The sequence below is a fragment of the Diceros bicornis genome, chromosome 1, assembly GCF_020826845.1.
Source record: "Diceros bicornis minor isolate mBicDic1 chromosome 1, mDicBic1.mat.cur, whole genome shotgun sequence".
In the NCBI taxonomy this organism is placed as follows: Eukaryota; Metazoa; Chordata; class Mammalia; order Perissodactyla; family Rhinocerotidae; genus Diceros; species Diceros bicornis.
The window spans coordinates 83,109,199-83,126,786 of record NC_080740.1 but is presented as its reverse complement, the minus strand read 5'-3'; the positions used below and the strand labels follow the sequence as shown (position 1 = coordinate 83,126,786).

General features: G+C 51.0%; 1 protein-coding gene across 1 annotated transcript in view; it reads left to right on the top strand.

Annotated features, from left to right (window-relative positions):
• The window catches only part of SLIT3 (slit guidance ligand 3), a 598,986-nt gene that overhangs the window by 488,023 nt on the left and 93,375 nt on the right, over positions 1–17,588 (top strand). Inside the window, exons 13-14 of the mRNA XM_058545649.1 lie at positions 7,761–7,904; positions 9,170–9,333. Of these exons, the coding sequence (XP_058401632.1) occupies positions 7,761–7,904; positions 9,170–9,333 (308 nt within the window). The remainder of the gene's footprint in view (positions 1–7,760; positions 7,905–9,169; positions 9,334–17,588) is intronic.

Sequence of the window (17,588 nt, the reverse complement as noted above, 5' to 3'; positions counted from 1 at the left end):
CCCAGGCCATCTGATTCTGGAGTCCATGCCGGAGACTTCTGCTTTAGACCCAGTCACAGGCAGCTCTGCAGAGTTAGTTTTGTGATACGTGGAACGAGAATTCCTCATGGCTCAGGCCAAGGAGGGGGTGCTGCTGAACTGACTTAATCAGCTCCTCTTGTTATGCCTAAGTCTAAGTCACAGGCTGCTGTCTCCTGTGGAACTCCGTCTGGTTCCTTGTCATCATCCCACTAACGTTTGCCCTGAGCCCTGTCACAGGCCACTCGAGGAGCTGCTTTCCTTAACAGACTGGGTTGAGGTGAGAGGATGAGAATTCTCCCCAGGAGGAGAAGCAGACTGACTTGGAGATGCGTTCTTGAGAGAGGAGTTCTTGCCTCTCTTATGTACCTGGAGCTTCCTAAGGAAAGCTCCTGAGGAGACTTAAATTCTGGAATCGTTGCATGCTCTGGTCATTGAGTGAGTGGTTTACCCCTCTTAAAGGACTGACTAGTAACCAGGTAACAGTCTGGTAGGTAAGTGACCACTCTAGTAGCTGTTGGGAGAGGGAAGGGGCATGTGAGGTCACTTGATCTCCTGATAGCAGGTGATGGCTCCCCATGTCTGGTCTCTCAGACTCTCAGCCTCCCTCTGATCGCCATAGGAAAGCCCAGTTGCTTGCACCCTGTTCCTAGGGCCCTCCTGTGTCTGTGGAGTCGAAGGGGGTCCTGTTTTTCAGACAGGCCACCCGATGGCGTTGCTGCATTTGCGGTTTGAATCACCATGACAACCCACAGCCCTTGACCAGCAGTGCAGTCATTACCAGGGGAGAGGGGAGGAGTCATCTTTGCCCCTAGTTAGGACTTGGAGGGCTCCTCCCATTTCCTCTTGTGAGTGTTTAGCATGATGTGGCCCAGAGCGCCCGTTCAGTAGTGCAGGGGAGATTCTGGGCAGGGTCAGAGTTCCTTGACCTCGTGGCACCAGGTTCCTCCCTGTGTCCAGCCTCAGTAGGTTGCTGAAGGTCAAAATAAATCCCCCATAGGTTGTAGGGGAAGGATGAGAGGATGTTTGTTCTAAGGCGTGAGAGTGGTCCTTATTACAATTAATGGATAAAGAAATTCAGGATGACAGAGGGTTAATACTAGAGAAATAAAAAAAAAAAAGAGGAAGACACATTAATGAGAGGGGTTTGACTCCATATCCTGCTTAATCAAGGGTCCAGAAGAGCTCCCCTAATTGGCGTCCTCACTAATAGTTTATGCCACTAATAGTTTATGCTCACTAATAGTAAATACTTCCAGGGACATACAGAGAACTTTTGTTTTTTAATAACAAAGAGCGTTTATAACCCATTCTTTAAAAATTATTCCGCTCCTGGCGGAGCCAGAGAAAGGGTGATGCCCTGCGGTTGTTGGTACCATCTTTCCTCCCCTGTGTCTGCATCTGAGTGCTTATGAGACAGAAACTGACTCCCCAGCTTGCTTTAGGAAAAGGAGACTCCACGAAGCACCCCCTTGGCAGGAGCCTGCACCCATCTTCCTATCCCCTGGTCTTTCCTGGAAGGGGTTTACTTATTCTCCAGGAAGGGGCCGCTGCACTCTTTCTTGGCACCAGTTTCCTGAGAAGACCTTGTACTCCGGAGTTTGGAATCTGCTTTTGGCATTTCCAGACAAACCCCGTATAAGTAGGAAGAGTAACATAACCACTGTCTTCCGCAGACCCCGGGGCAGGTGTAGAGAAGATAACTCGGAATGATAGCTCTAGGCCACTGAATCAACATGTGAACCTCTGGGGTTGCCAAGGTGATTTAATGCAATTTATCATTAAACCTGACGCCAGATGTTTGTGTTTTCCAAGCCTCGCAGCAAAGGCCTGTGAGCCCCAGGGGAGTCTTCACTGAGGAGGAGATGTGGGCAAGGGCAGTAGCTAACAATGGGGCCTCAGAGGCCTTCTGCTCCATTGGCCTCTGTAGGGAGACTGGGTGTATAGGTCCTTTTCACAGATTAGGGTGCACCTCATTTCCCTCCTGTGGCCCATCTCCCTGTGTTACCTGGACCCCGAATGACTGGAACTGTAAGCTGCTGAGTGATGACAGCACCTGGGACTTTTCTGGCCAGGCCAGGCGCTGTCCCCTAGCGGAAGGACTTGAGTCACGAGAGCCCTCCTTAGCCCAGACTCGGGATATTTCATTCCCCTTCAAGTTCAGCTCTCTGGCTCTCAAGGGCTTCTGTTTCCTGCCTTGCTTTTCCTGAAGGCAACGACTCCTGGAAAAGATTCTCTCTCAGTAGCATCGTTGTGTTGGTTAGTCAACGGGCTGAGTGCTAATACCTCTTGACATGGAACATATGTGAAAGCCGAAAGTGCTCTGGGAAGAGGCGGGTGGCGGAGGGCCTCGCGGAGCTGACACTTGGAAATAAATTTAGAAGGTGATGTACGAGTACTCCTGCTCTCGGGTGTGCCACACTCCTTAATTTCCTCTGACGGGAGCACGGCGCTTTTTGTTTTGTTTTATTGTAGAATCATCACTAAGTTAATGGGAGTGGCTACAAAGCACGTGCTTCTGCCTCCTCCCATAAGCATTAGGTGATTCCCGCAGTCCCTTAGTGGACATCGGGGTGGCAGAATGGATGGGAGTGCAGTCTATTTTGTGTGTGTGTGTGTGTGTGTGTGTGTGTGTGTGTGTGAGAGAGAGAGAGGAAGATCAGCCCTGAGCTAACATCCATGCTAATCTTCCTCTTTTTGCTGAGGAAGACCGGCTCTGAGCTAACATCTATTGCCAATCCTCCTCCTTTTTCTCCCCCAAAGCCTCAGTAGATAGTTGTATGTCATAGTCGCACATCCTTCTAGTTGCTGTATGTGGGACGCGGCCTCAGCATGGCCGGAGAAGCGGTGCGTCAGTGCGCGCCCGGGATCCGAACCCGGACCGCCAGTAGCGGAGCGTGCACACTTAACCGCTAAGCCATGGGGCCGGCCCGAAGTGCAGTCTTTGAACTAAGATAGCATCCAAATCTCAACCTACCACTTACTAGTTGTGTGACTTTGGTCAAAGGGACTTAAGCTTTCTGAGCCCCAGAGGTGTCATCTGTCAGGTGGAGAAAACACCTCGTAGGGCTGTGGGAAGATTCAGTAAGTTAATATGTGTAAGGTGCTTGGCAGGTACCTGGTCACGCGTAGTGCTCATTACCTGTTAGGTCATGTGTCCCCTGCTGTTCACCTGGCCTGGTTGTCGCAGACCATCCCTCTCTATTTCTTTCTTTTTTTTTTTTTTCTGAGGAGGACTAGCCCTGAGCTAACATCTGATGCCAATCCTCCCTTTTTTCTTGAGGAAGATTGGCCCTGAGCTAACATCCGTGGCCATCTTCCTCTACTTTATATGGGACACTGCCACAGCATGGCTTAACAAGCAGTGCATGAGTGCGCGCCCAGGATCCGAACCTGCGAATCCCGGGCCACCGCAGCGGAGCACAAGCACTTAACTGCTTGCGCCGCCGTGCCGGCCCCTCTATTTCTTTATATGACCTCTGAGGTTCCTTTGGCAAGTGAGTCTGGGAGCAGGTGATCCCAAAAGATGGTTGGATCTGCTTCTGGTGTAATATTCAGTATGTCCCCAACCACCCGACTCATGGATCCAATAGCAGATCAAGCTGAGATCTACTTGGGGCAGATCTAAGCTTTTGCGTTTCTAAGATCTAAGTTTTGAGTTTGAGTATCAGGCAACCTCTTGAATGAGGCAAGCTGGAGCATCCCATCTTGCATAAGGGATGTTGCTGTCTCTGCTTCGTTGCTGTCCCCTGGTCTGCCCAGAGGAGAGTGAGAATTCAGGGTGAGGGGAGCACAGAGCCAAGCATACCAGCTCCCAACTCAGCATCTAGTTAGTGATCCCTGAAGGCTGAAACCCTGCTTTGCACAGGTGCAAGCCACTCACTGAGGAACCTGCCACTTCGTGCCAGTTGCGGTTTGGTGAGCATCCTATATTTCTGCCAGCTTGGTGCCAGGTCCTTCCTAAGAGTCAGCAGGACTCCTGATGCCTACACAACCAAGAGACAAGCAGTCTTCCAGACCCAACCAGACCTGCATCCACCTAAAGCATGCCCAGCTGCATTCCAAAGCTAGCAAAAGCAACCCAGAGACAGGGAACACCCTTCCATCATGCACGGAAAAGAGAATATGGATTTTATATGGTGGATAAGAGATGAGCTTTGGAGTCAGACAGGCTGGAGCTTCACTTACTGCTGGGTGACCTGGTCAAATCGGTCACCACTCTGACTCTCAGTTTCCTCATCGGCAAAATGAGGACAATGATAGTGCTGTGAGGGTGAAAGAAAAGACTGCATGGAAAGTGCTTTGGAAAACGCTTGGCAGAGGGCTGCACACAGAGCTGTGGTCTCTAGAGATGATGCTGCATTATTATTATCCTTTCACACAGCGGTTACACTGTGGCCCCTCAAAGGGGGATGAACCAGGACAGATCAAGCAGCCTTGGTGGAGAAAGAGGGAGATGCCCTGTGTTCAGGACTTCTTACAGAACTGCTGAACCCCATTTCAAATCTTTATTTACTCTCTGTTTGCTCCATTGTAGGGTGTTTTTTTAGTTCCCCTCCAACTTTTGTCCATGTACCAGACAGCTCAGAGATCCTTTCATGGAAGCCAGACTAGGCTGAGTAGCTGCCAACCTTCCTCCCAAAGGAGAGAGGACAGAAGGACAAGCTGTTAGATCTTGCTGGGGCTGGGCATCAGGGAGGCCGTCCTCGGCATCTAAATCTGGATAAGCAGCTTAATTTTATCTCTCCCTGCACCTAGCTGTCTTGCCTTAGGGAGCCACGCCTCCTAGGAGAGAATAAGTGGCTGAGAGACTCTGCCCTTTTCTGTTGCTTTTTGCCTCTGCTTCATGCACTGTGCACCTCGTGCTATCTTTGCCTAGGAATTCTGCCAGCCTGGGTTGTTTTGATCTCTGCCTTCCATCTTTGTGATAACATCCCATGCTGAGAGATCTAGGCGCAATTGGAAACAAGAAAGCGTCTGGATCAGAAAAAGAAGCCTCGATAGTTCTGATGGGTGAGGAGGGTTGCCGGAGTGGCATGTGGTTTGGATACCCTTTGAAGGCTGGTCAAAATTGCCCTCTTCTCTCTCCATGGCCGTCATCCTTGTCCATTGTCTAGCGCTCCCCAGAACCAAGCACTGCAACTGAGCTTGTGAGTCTGCACTAGGGTCTCAAGTCTAAATGCCCACCCAGGCAAGGTAGGTAGAATAAACTAGTGAAGGGCATACAATGGGGAGTAGTGAGGACTGTGGTGAACAGAGAGCATATGTCCTATCCAAAGGGGACAGCCACTCCACAGCTGCCTCTAGTGGACCCAGTGTTGCTAGAGCTTCTGATATTTTTTCCAAGAGAAAATAGAAATCTGGTGTGTATGTGAAATTTCCCAACTTCTAAAACACTAGGAGGGCTGAATGAACAGATTTTCACGTGAGATGCAGTATGCTGCAAGGAGGATTTTGATCTCAGGCCATCAGATTGGCACCTTTGACCTGGTCTCTGTACTGAAAAGTTCAATATTTCCAGCCAGATGATGCCTCAGAAGGCCCTGAATATCTGTTTGGAACAAATCATTTACCACATACTTTATTTTTCCTTCTAAACAAACAAACCAAAAAAATGTGTGTGTGAAGGGTCCATTCCTGACCCTTAGCTGCTTGGCCCCGTTGGATCCTCTCGCTTTTCTCCCTGTTTCTCTGCTCCATAGCGTCCTCCTTGGAATGCCCCCAAAATGGAGTGACTTTGACTAAAATGTAGTGTACAAAGCATAGGAGATTCTCAGGGAAATGCTGCAAAGGGGATAGACAGATAGGCTGGGTAGATAAGGCATTCGTAGAGATGAGACTGAACGCTCTAGGAACCTAAATGATCCTCTCCACTTCCTGCATGCTCCCTGGAAACACGGGTGTCCTTGAACAAGCCCACCCAACTCTCAGCAACAGTTTCCTCACCTGTGACTTGTGAGGCTGGTTCTGCCCATTGCCCAGGTTGCTGTGAGAATAATGGGATGTTGGGAAAGCACTGTGGAAAACATGAAATGTGTTCTAGCGACGTGAGCTTTTTTCCGCTGCGAGGCAGGAGGACATCTGTGTGGACTCCTGGGACCCCGCCCGTTATTAGCCGGATTACACAGGTGGCTTCTTCTCCACCGTCTCCGCCACACAGCTGCCTGCCTGTACACGGATGCACAGAGGCCTGTGGGATTACGGGCCTGCAGCAGGGGAGAGGCGGCAGGGATGGTGTAGCTCCCCTGGGCAGCCCCACTGCCCCCAACTCAAGTCCCCCTGGACCCTGGCGTCAAGAGCCTCAGGAGGCAGACCAGCCCATTGCAAATCTCAGGGGTCGTTCCCCATGAGGGAAGCTCTGAGGCAGCCTTGCAAGTAGAGATTTTAAAAATTCAACATTTTTGCTGGTTTAGTTTCTCCCTCCCCTACTTTCATTCAGGAGCGAGTGAGAAGTGTTTTGGCAGTAGTTTTGAGGGCACAACTAGTCAGTCTAGGATCATAAAGGAAACTCTTAGAACCCAAATTCGCTGGACTTGCCAGCCCCATTCTGGAAAACTCTCCTGTAACCCTCATGGCATCATCTGTGCTGGATCTGAATTTCACCTGAAAGCCAGCTTCCTTTGATGCTTTTTTTTTCTTTTGGGAGGGGGAGGGCTCTGAAGAACTCAAACCACAGCGGAAGGGGTCCCTGGTGGATAGAAAAGGGAATCAGGGCCACCTTAGAGGAGGGTGACCACCTGGAGTGGCATGTGGAGTTGGGTATATTTCTTAATAAATCCTTGTGCTAAGCACTGAGAATAAGGGAGGAATGTGGAAATGGATGTCATTTTTGCCATCATAGGGCTAACAGTCTTGGGTGGGAGGCAAATGATAGACAAGAAAACCAATATCCTATAATCACACATTGAGGGAAGTGCTGCGGAGAAATAAACAAGGGGCTATGAGAGACGATAATGGGGGTTGGGAGTCCTGTAGATGACGTGGTCAGGGCAAGCCTCTCTGAGGAGGTGGCATTTGAGCTGAGATGCAGAGGAGAAGGAGCCACCTTATCAAAGGGGGGAAAGGGTGTGTTCAAAGGACCTGGGGCAGAACACACACTCTGTGTCTGAGGGACCAGGGGGTAGTGAGTGGGGGTGGAGTGGATGGGAGGGGAGAGGGGCAGAGGTCGGATCGCACAGGGCCCCATCTCTGTGTGTGCATGCGCACGAGGGAGAGAGGGAGAGAGAATGTGTGTGCCTGCACGCATGCCTACCCACGGATATATTTTTTCTGGGAGGATGACCTATAACTTTGATGAGATTTCCAAGGAGATCAGTGATCCAAAAGAACTCTAAGGAATTTTCTGAATCAAAATCACCCTCAGTCAATAAACTAAAGCTTTATAATAGTTGTGCCAGATGATTTTCGTTTTCCAATTCCTGGAAGCTCTGTATTCTAAACAAGAAAGTGGAGCACATGGGGTACCACTTCCCGTGTTCCCTCGAGGGCAGGGGTGCAAGGGGAGGCTCCAGGTGACGGCAGTGTGCGGCTCAGCATCCGTGGTGACGGGCGTGCAAGTGCCAGGATGTGTTCAGAGTTTCGGTGGCCGCAGGAATGCAGGTCCCCCGTTCCTCTGCTCTGCAGCAGGAGCCCAAGGCTGCAGGAGGGCGGGGGAGCCCTGAGCCCAGCCCCCGCAGGTGCAGCCCTTGCTCAGTGGGTGATTACCGGGATTGGTGAGTCACCGACCCCTCTTCTGCTTGTAGCCTCCTCAACGCCAACAAGATCAACTGCCTGCGGGTGAACACGTTTCAGGACCTGCAGAACCTCCACCTGCTCTCCCTGTACGACAACAAGCTGCAGACCATCAGCAAGGGGCTCTTTGCTCCTCTGCAGGCCATCCAGACGCTGTGAGTACACCGCCTCGAGTGCCAGCACGTGCCCAGGCAGCAGGTGACCCCAAACCCCCAGTCACAGAAAACACCCAAAATGAAGGCAAAGGGAGAACGTCCAGGAGGATTCTAGAGCCTGCAGTGAGAATGGAATAACAACACCAGTACTAGCTTACCTGCACTGAGCACTCACGCAGTGCTCAACACTGCACTGAGTACTTTCCCTGCATTCCAACCTTTAAGCCTCACAGCAGCCCTATGAGGTAGGACTGTTATGATTCCCCATTTCTATGTGAGGCAACCAAGGCGCAGAAAGGTTTAAGTAACTTACTCAAGGTTGCACAGCTAGTGAGAAGCAGGAGTTGAATTCAGACAGAGTTGCGGCTAACCTGCTCTCTTAACCATTATGGCCACAGTAACCTGAGCAGGTGCCATCGCCGCTGATAACCCATCCCTGCCCACCAACACCCCTGCCACTCTGCAAACCAAGCCTCTGATCCGGGCACTCTGGGAGCAGTTGCTCACTCTCGAGCACTGCAGATGTTTATAAAGAGAGGTGTAGGTAGGTGACACCTGAGCACAGATCTCAGCCCCACGCTTAGACCCTAGCCCCAGCCCCAAGCCTGACCATGAGGTGGGGGCTTCTGGAGACCCTCTGAGTCCTCTGGCGCTTACTGCCCCTGGAGCCAGAGCTAGGAGCCAATAAAGAGTAAGAACAGCTGCTACGTATTGAACCCCGACCATGTGCCGAGCACTGTGTGTGGCGCTTTGGAGAGTTTTCTCACTGAGCCTGGGGAAGCGAGACCCACAGTGCTGCCCTCGTGATGAGGAGGATAATGACAACAATACCCACTACTATATATGGAACACCTGCCATGTGCCCGCCGCTGTGCCAGCTGCTTTGTGTGCCTGCTGTTACTGAGCTGGGAGAAATAAAATGCAGGCTGCTCTGAGCGTCAACCCTGGCCTGCGACTTGCTTTGCCCGTCAGAACTGGCGTGGGTGAGAGTCGAGGCGGTCAGGGGTGGGTTCTACCCCAAGTGGGGAGATCAGGGAGGCTCCTTCCCCAGATGGGATGCCAGCTGTGCCTGTGACTGTCTTTTACAGACAGCAGGCCTCAGGCCCCCTCTCTGTGTCCTGTCTGAAAGCCCCCACGTCCCCCGAGTCCTCCTGGGGTGAAGAGGCAGGGAGCCTGGCTCTGGGTTGCCAGGCCCAGCACCAGGCGGGGTGATGGAGGAGCACGCACTGCGGGTCACTCCTGACGAACTCCCGTCCCTCTCGCAGCCACTTAGCCCAAAACCCGTTTGTGTGCGACTGCCACTTGAGGTGGCTGGCCGACTACCTCCAGGACAACCCCATCGAGACCAGCGGAGCCCGCTGCAGCAGCCCGCGCCGGCTGGCCAACAAGCGCCTCAGCCAGATCAAGAGCAAGAAGTTCCGCTGCTCAGGTAATCAGGTTACGGGGGCTGGGCCCCACTTTCCGACTCCGAATACAGCAGCCCCGGAGAGGCCAGTAATCCAATCTGGAGGACAGCGAGCGCTGTAATGGCTCCTGGGGAGCATCTTTGCAAATTAAATTGGGGAAATTCAGTTAGCCTGCAGAAAACCAATTATCTTATGGATTTAAAATAAAACACACACACACAATAAAAGCATGGAGGGGCGTGGGGAGGATGCACGGTTTCAGGAGAGACAGAACCCAGGCGGCAGCCTATCTCCAGGGCTAGGTGGAAGCGAGAAGTTGGGCAGTCCTTACACACATGCCCTTTAGAGGCTACGATTTTTGCTTGTTTCTTTGTTTCTCAAGTTGCTTCCCAAGTGGCAGATGGAGAAATAAATATCCCCCAGGCCAGGCTGCAGGTGACATCTAATCTTGGGGGCCTCTCATTCCCTCTAAGACCACCTTTGGTGCTCCTCTCAGACTGTAGTGTGTTATAGGTTTCACAGACATTTTTGCCAGCTCTCTCCCCCTCCCAGACTGGTGCATTCTGATTGTGGAAAGAGCAGCAAAGAGTTGTGCTGGAGAAGAAAGCAAAGCGTTAATTCCTAGTTCCCAAGCTCTCTCTAGAAACCTTCCTCCCCCCTGGTCAGACACCGACCAGGGTTGAATGGCAGGGGAATTCTCAGCTCATCTTAAAAGAAAAGTAGCTCTCCTTGACCCAATAGCTAGGTGAACAGGCAGTTAAAAATGACTATCATTTGTGTCATTTGCTACTGGAAAAAATCACCACGCTGCATTGTGCTCCCAATGGTGAGAGATTGATAGTACGATGTGCTGAGACGGATTGGAGCCAACCCTCACAATCTGTGTTTCAGCGAGAACCGCTCTTCTCCTTGTGCCCGAGAGCGTCTTATGTAAGTGAGTTGTCCTGAGGAGAGTGCCAGCGTGGGCACTGGTCACCGGGAGAAGACCAACAGGCAGACTTCTGCTTCTTGCAAGTAGTTCTTGTCCTCCAAGTCAGATTCTTTAATCCATGTCTCCAGAATGATAAACTTTAGCTATTTTTTTCAACAGAAGCAAATACCTTGAGCAAGCTTGGAGGTACCACAGGGACTTCGTGGCAGTATGAGACATTGGTCCCAATTTGTCTTCCCCAGAATAGTGATGTCCATTTCAAGGGCAGTTTCTTGCCTCTGATGAGCACTGGGCTGAGGGCTTCTAGTGTGATTTGGTTCTTCCAATGGTCCTGTGAGATCAGCAGGAGAGGTCCCCATTCTGCGGTGGAGGGAGCTAAGGGCTCAGAGGTGAAAGGGGCATCCCAAGGTCACAGCCAACAAACATTGGAGGCAGGACTGCGCCCCAGATCTGGCTCCCTGCTTGACACCGTGCAGCGTGTGGGGGAGAAGGAGATTTGGGCAGGAGCTCCAGCTGCTCGAATGACTTCCTTTTGCAGTCTCATGGCCCTGTCCCCACCTGCCACCCCTAAACTCTTTTCTTAAGTTCCTTCTTGAGGCTGGCAGCATCTTTGGGAGGAAAAACCTCTCCCAGCCCAGAGCTGTCACCTGAGGCACAACCATCCTTTCCAGGAGACCTTTCCACATGACCTATTTCCCCTGTCCCCTCTGTTCCTACCTGTGTCTGGCCAGGCCTGAGTTAATTAGCTCTGACAAGCAGTCATGCCCAAGAAGAGGGGTGATAAGAGGTAGAGCAGGGCAGGGTGCCCTCTGCCAACCCTGCCCCCTGGCTCTCACGGGGTGCCTGTCAAGATCTTGGGCTCCGGATTGATGCCCTAGCCCTGGGGACAGGCAGGGATGGAGTCAGTCCAGGGTCTGAGAACTGGTGTCTCTAGGGACACAACCTGGGCAGTTGCCTAGGAATGACTGCAGGCTGGGATTGGGGTGGCCGGGTGGGGGTGGGGGTACAGAGAGAACTAAGTAGGAGAAAGAGAAAATCGCAGATAGACCTAGGAAAAGCAGAGCTTAGTTCTAACTCTGGCTCTGCCACTACCTACCTACCTGTGCATTGGAGGGATCCTGGCTTCTTTTCCTGTGTGGCGTAGGGGTGCTTGGAAATAAAAAAAGAAACAAACGGGAGAAGGAGCAGGTTCTTGGATTGACTCTGTCTAAAGTATCTTTTTTTAAAATCAATACTAAGTGGAAAGATTATTCCCATAAAGATAGTGAAAGTTAGAGCTGTGATGAGCCCGACAAACAGCCTTCTATACGCTTTCATTTTATGTAGCTGCAGAGAAGAGAGGTGGAGAGAGCTGCTGGTGAGCTCCAAAGGCCTTGACTTTGAGAGATACTGGGGCCCAGACCTGTCTTGGCCTTGGGGGATCCAGAAGCTGTAGGTCTAAAGCTCCGTGTTTCCAAGAAGCTCCAGAAGAAGGGAGGTGGGGCAGGTGACATGAACTGGATTTGACAGATAATAACTCTGCGTTTACTTTCCCCTAAAAGCTCCCCCATTGCAGAGACAGCTGATGTAATTAGGAGCCAATTTGAGGGCTGCTTCTGCCACGCATCAGGCCCCTCCTTAGGCGGGGTGTCTGGTTTCCCCGGCTGCCCTGCGTCTGCCTCTATCAGCTGCGTCCGCCGCCCTGGGCAGCGAGATCGGGTTAGAGGTGGATGCTGCTGGCTGGGGTGATCTGACCATCAGATTAAGTCCTCCTGAAAAGGCACCACCTGGCTGCCTGGGACCCCAAGCCCCACCCTAGGGGAGCACTTGGCAGCTGGAAGACACAGTCTGTCTGCCATCATGCCTACCCCCTTTGTGTGTGGAGATCCAGTCGGCAGGAAGAAACTCTCGTGGTGGAAAGTAGGGAGGATGGTGACAGTGTGTCCAAAGATGGCAGACAGCAAGATACCTCTCAGGGAATTAGAGTTGTAGAGTGCTCAGAGGTCACCCAGTCCATGCTAGAGAGGAAAACATTGAGGCCCACACCGCAGAAAAGCCTTAGTTTAGGTTATAGAGTGGTATTTTCAGGACTTCTGACATACTGTGAAGATTCTTGACAACTTTCTCCCCAGTCCCTCCATTTCATTTTGTTGCGAGGAACTGAAGAGAAGGAGAATGGACTTTAAGCCTTGGGGGTGGGGACGTGAGAGGGATGGATTTTCCCTGCTCTGGTACTAAGGCCCTAATCAAACCTCTAAATATGAAATCCTCAAACCAGAGTGTTTTCAGAGCCCTACACATCTGGAGGTCAAAGCGAAGTTGAGTCTAGATTACAGTGGCCAACTGTAGTTGGTCAGATCGGGAGGCTTAGAAAGAGCAGGGGCAAGACCCAGAGCTGTGGAGTGACCTTGACTAACTGGTCAACCATTGCAGACAAGCTGTGCACTGTCAAGATGCTGCGATCATCTTGTCCCAAAAACACATTGTGGAGGAACGGTGACCCCATCCCTCCTGTCAGAGGGCAGGGCACGGGGAGTCCCAGTCACCTGGCCCTGGCTCTGTCTCTTCAAGGTGCACACATCTCCCAATAGCTTGGGAGGAAGTTCATAAAAACTGCCCCTGATCTATTACAGATAGGGATAGAAAGACTGGGCACCCTCACCTGAGCTCTTGGCATCCAGAAAGGTTGGTTGTTGGTCCCTCCCCACCCACTGCCATGATTCACAGCCATGGAGGAATTTAAGAAATGAAAGATCTTAGAATCAGGTGTCTTCCCTTTCCTTCCTTCTCTTTGTCTGAAAGAGGCCTCTCCTCATGAGGGGCACTGGTCACCTCCTCTGTGAAAGTCTGTGTTCTCAGACCATTATGATTATAGGTTTCTCAGTCCCAAACCTGGGGCCCCACGGGATTCCCCATCTTTCTCTCTGGCTAGGAACATGTATTTCCTCTCAATACCACACCCCTCCTCTACGGTACCTTGAGTGATCCGGGAGGATCAGCTGTTGGCCAGTAGGTTTGGGGGGAACCTGAAGGATACTGAAGAGACTCCTGAGTTGTGGAACATCAAAGGGATTTTTTCGTAAAGAAGAGCATTTCAGCTTCCCTAGACTACTGGGAACTGTAGCTTTCTCTTTATTTAAGGGGCTGGGGGAACAGACTGTTACGGAAACACTCTGCTGTGGGGACGGGCCCTGGGTTGCAGAGCATGCAGAAGATGCTTCTGCTGAGTTTGATGTCTTGTCAGATCAAATGATGTGATTGAGTGGAGTTTAGAGGCTCAGTTCAAGCCTGTGATATGACCACCGACGGCTGACTTCTTTAATTCTTTGGGGAAGGATCCATTTTGCCCTGATGCTCCTGAGCAGGGGTGTCCAGTAGTCTCCCACTTGTTCTTCTCCCTTCCTCCTGTGTCTCCCCTGGCGTGGGGAACAAGGGTAGGGGGGCTCCTGTCTCTGGAAGTGTTCCCGTGGAACCCCGCTCCTGGTACTAATCACGCTCAGTGGGGGCCTGCTCCGGCTTCCGCTGCTCCACGCTGCTTCCTCTGAGCGCTCCTGTCCTCTCTCTGACGCTGCTTCCTGACCTTGACTCTGACCAGTCACCGTGGGGCTTTCCTTTGTGCTTGATCTAACCATGTGGTGGCACGATGGAAACGGAACATGGTTCTGTCAAGCACCGCGGAAAGCACCGCGCTCTCCTGCAGCATGGCCCGCCACCGCCGCCACCACCGCTGGACACCTCTTCTCTGCTCTGGAGCACCGCAGCCCACCACCTGCCAGACCCACCTCTCCCGGTCTAGCCTCACAAAGGGCGGGGGTGGGAGTCTCGAAGGATTCACAGAGTTCCTCCGCCTCCAGGTAGCAGATATGGGCTGAAATGGGTATGGAAAATCACACTGGGGGCAAGCTAAAATCTGTATCCACATCTCCTACCCCAAATGGAGTCGCCATCCCCCAAATCTAGTCTGGATGCTGACCATGGGAAAAGTAGCTAGGTTCAAGCTCAGAAACCACTGTCATATCTTCTTCCATTCAAAGGGAATGGTGTGCTCAAGACACATGCCCCATTGTTTCATGGAAGAGTCCCAGCCCAAGGTCATTTTCCCAAGTGGTAGCTAACCCAACAGTCACACTACTTGTGACCCATCCCCACCTACATCTTTATTGGAGGCATTGGGAATGAATGTGAGCGTGAGAATGGGTGGACAGGGCATGAGTCTAAGACTTTGGATTTAACCTAAGGCTCCTTCTGAACCTGACCTTCATCCCTCATGAGTACTTTGGACCTAGTCCCCATGCGGCCTAAAGTCTAGTCTGTTTCCTTGACCTTCCAAGCACAGTGAACACGGGGGCCACCGTGCTGGGCTCCTCATGTGGTACTAGTTCATTGCATGCCACGTGGGAGCTGTGCAGAAACCTGTTGTCTCTGACAATAAAGAGAGGGCTCTTAGCAACTCCCATTCTGCTTGTTTCTTGATAAATCCTGGACCAAGTGTAACCAAAGATTGTTGTTGGTTCTTGCGATGAAGTCTGTGTCCTCTCCCGTGAGAGAGAGCCATGGTGGGAACCAGACCCAGGAGCTGAGCTCTGGGTTCCCATGGTGATGTGTGACTCTCATTGTCTCCTCTCTCTCAGGTTACCCCTCAGAGCCAGGGGCCCAACCATTGCTGAGTAATGGAGAGTGCTGCTAACCTCTCTGAATTCCATTACCATATATTGAATGCTTACTATAGGGCAGACACGGAACTGTTTTACATTGCTGTCTTGTTTAATTTTCACAACAACCCTGTAAGTCCCATTTTACAGATGAGGGTATTGAGGCTCAGAGAGGTTAACTAACTTTCCCAGGGTCAGCATGGCTGCTCTTTACAGCTATAATACTTGGCCTTCCGAGCTACGGACAATTCCATTGCCTTGAATTATACAATCAAAAAGACCTTGATTTGAATTGATAGCAAGTTGAAATGTTTTTAACACTCCCTTTCAACCTTACTTCTGTGAATAGAAAATAACTTGAGTAAGAGAGAGAGCAAGCAGCACTGTTTAAATGGCTGCTCCTCTCCAGCATGAATCTACCAAGATCCATTTGATACAGAACAAATCCTTGAGCCTGCCTCCACCATGCCAGGGGCCAGGGCTTTGGGAGTGGGCCCACAATGGCGCCCTTCCACTGGCGCCTCCCTAGTCCTGCAGCAGCAGTCTTGTGACCAGGCACTGCCCAGCCGCAAGTCATGGGCATTTCCCTCTGCTTTCAGGCAGATGGCTGCATTCATAATAGACTCTGATGGGGAGGGCTTACTAGGACAGCTGTCTGCCCAACTGACCACCAAACTCCTGGCAAAACAGTTGGTGTTTTCCAGCCACTGATGTCTGGTCCCCCCGGCCTTTGCCCATGAGTAGATCACTATGTGCCTGGCAATGTTCTCTTGACTCCATTCATTACTTATGACCCTTTGCTCGTCCACATAACTTTCTTTTCAAGCTGAGGAACCTCATGCTCCCCCCAATTCCTCTTTCTGCTCCTTTCCTTCTTTCTTTCATCCTGCCCATCTTAGGGATATTGGAGGTAGAAGAGGAGAGCTCTGGACACGTGCGTTGATAGGTCCATGGTCATCAGATGACGGTGAATCTGTGACTTCCACTCAACAAACTGGTTGCCCAAAGGAAGATGCAAAATGCAGATTGCTAATGGCAGCAGCCATCCTGGGCCTCTGCAAAGTCCATCCAAAGAATGGGAGCCTTGGCTCCCTACCTGCCCCATGCCCACGATCATCCAAATGTTAAATTCTCTCCCTCGAAGTGGCCGTAGGGCAGGGATTTGCAATAAAATCGCTTTGCTATGGATTTCCACCCCCTGGTCTATTAAAGCTTCTCTGTGATCGTGTTCCAAGTGTCGTTGTTCTGAGCAGCCTGCAAAAGGGGAGAAAGGTACAGGGGCAGGAGCAGGTGAAATGCCAGATGACACTAGCTCTCCCGAGACCCGGTTCAGCCAGGGTTTTATTTTATGGCCCTTCTTCATATCCTCCGAGATCTCTCCTATCTGAACTCGCCCCGAAGAGAAGAAGCGGTGGCCTATTTCAGTTACTCCTCTCCTCCTAAGTATTTCTGGCAGTGACAAATATGCATTGAGATTGAAATTGACTTTTAAAGCTCTGTAAAAGTTAAAAATACTTTTGGGTAGTTATGAGCATTAGGCATAACAAATGGCTTGAAGAAACCCTGGGTAGTTTCGGTAATGAAATATGAAGTGATGGAGGTGGCATTTCAGGCTGGTTCTGACTGGGGAATGAACTCTTTCGGTTATGTACATACGCCATTATTAACATTTCTGGCTCCCACTCATGTAAAATATCACACTCCGACCCCCTCGTTATTACAAACCAGGGCAATAACAAAAACAGCAGGGGGAAAAGTGCTGGAAAGAACACATTAGTCCATCGAATCTAATTGCAAAATCATTTCATTAAAATGGGTCAGCAGCTCCATTGCAGAGGTCCGCCAGTTATAATCTAACTATACTACAGAGAGCGATTCCTGCTAACTACAGACGCTCTCACCTTGATTAAAACGAAAATGCATTTAATCGGCGGCTGTCCCTGGCCACAGCCCAGCCAGTGCACGTCTTCAGGCTCATCGCGTTGAAGAGCAAACTGTGCTCCCTCCTGTCTTTCTGCCTTTGATCAATACTCAGGATTCCTCCACTTTGCAAGGATCCCATTGTAGACCCTTCTGAAGGAAAAATATATGCATATGTACGAAATGCCCCTTTATACCGTCACCGTGTGGAACCACTGGCAGGGAGCAAGAGAGGGTTGTCATATAGCAGGGTTTGCAAAATGAAATTTGTCCAAGACTCAGCACGTTGATGTGTCTTGGGGGAAATGGCCCAGATCAGAGTTATTCAGTGGTGTGGATGCTGGCAAGCCAAGGATAAGAGATTTGCATAAGGCATCGGACCAGGAAGCTGCTCAAGTAACTGTGGGATTGTGTGCATGGATTTTACTCACACAAGCCTAAAGGTGGGGTGAAGGAGGGGGATTGGGAGGGAGCAGAGAGGGGAAGGAGACAGGTCCAGGCCTCTGACCCCCTGTTTTAGGTAGATGGTCGCACTTCAGAATCAGAGACCCACCAAGTTTATTCTCGATCAGGAACTATCACAGGTTAATAATGTGAGGGATGAGAAACCAAGAGGGCAAACGATGTCTGCTTCCTGCCTCACCATAGCCCGCTACCGGAAAATCCATTCAGTCCACCCTGACCGAGCTAGACTTTATGATCATTCCTAGAAGAACTGGGATAAAGGTTTTGTCAAAATGCATATCTACAGTAAAGCAGAATGTTTATCACGTGGTCCCTGGCAACAGCCTGCCTG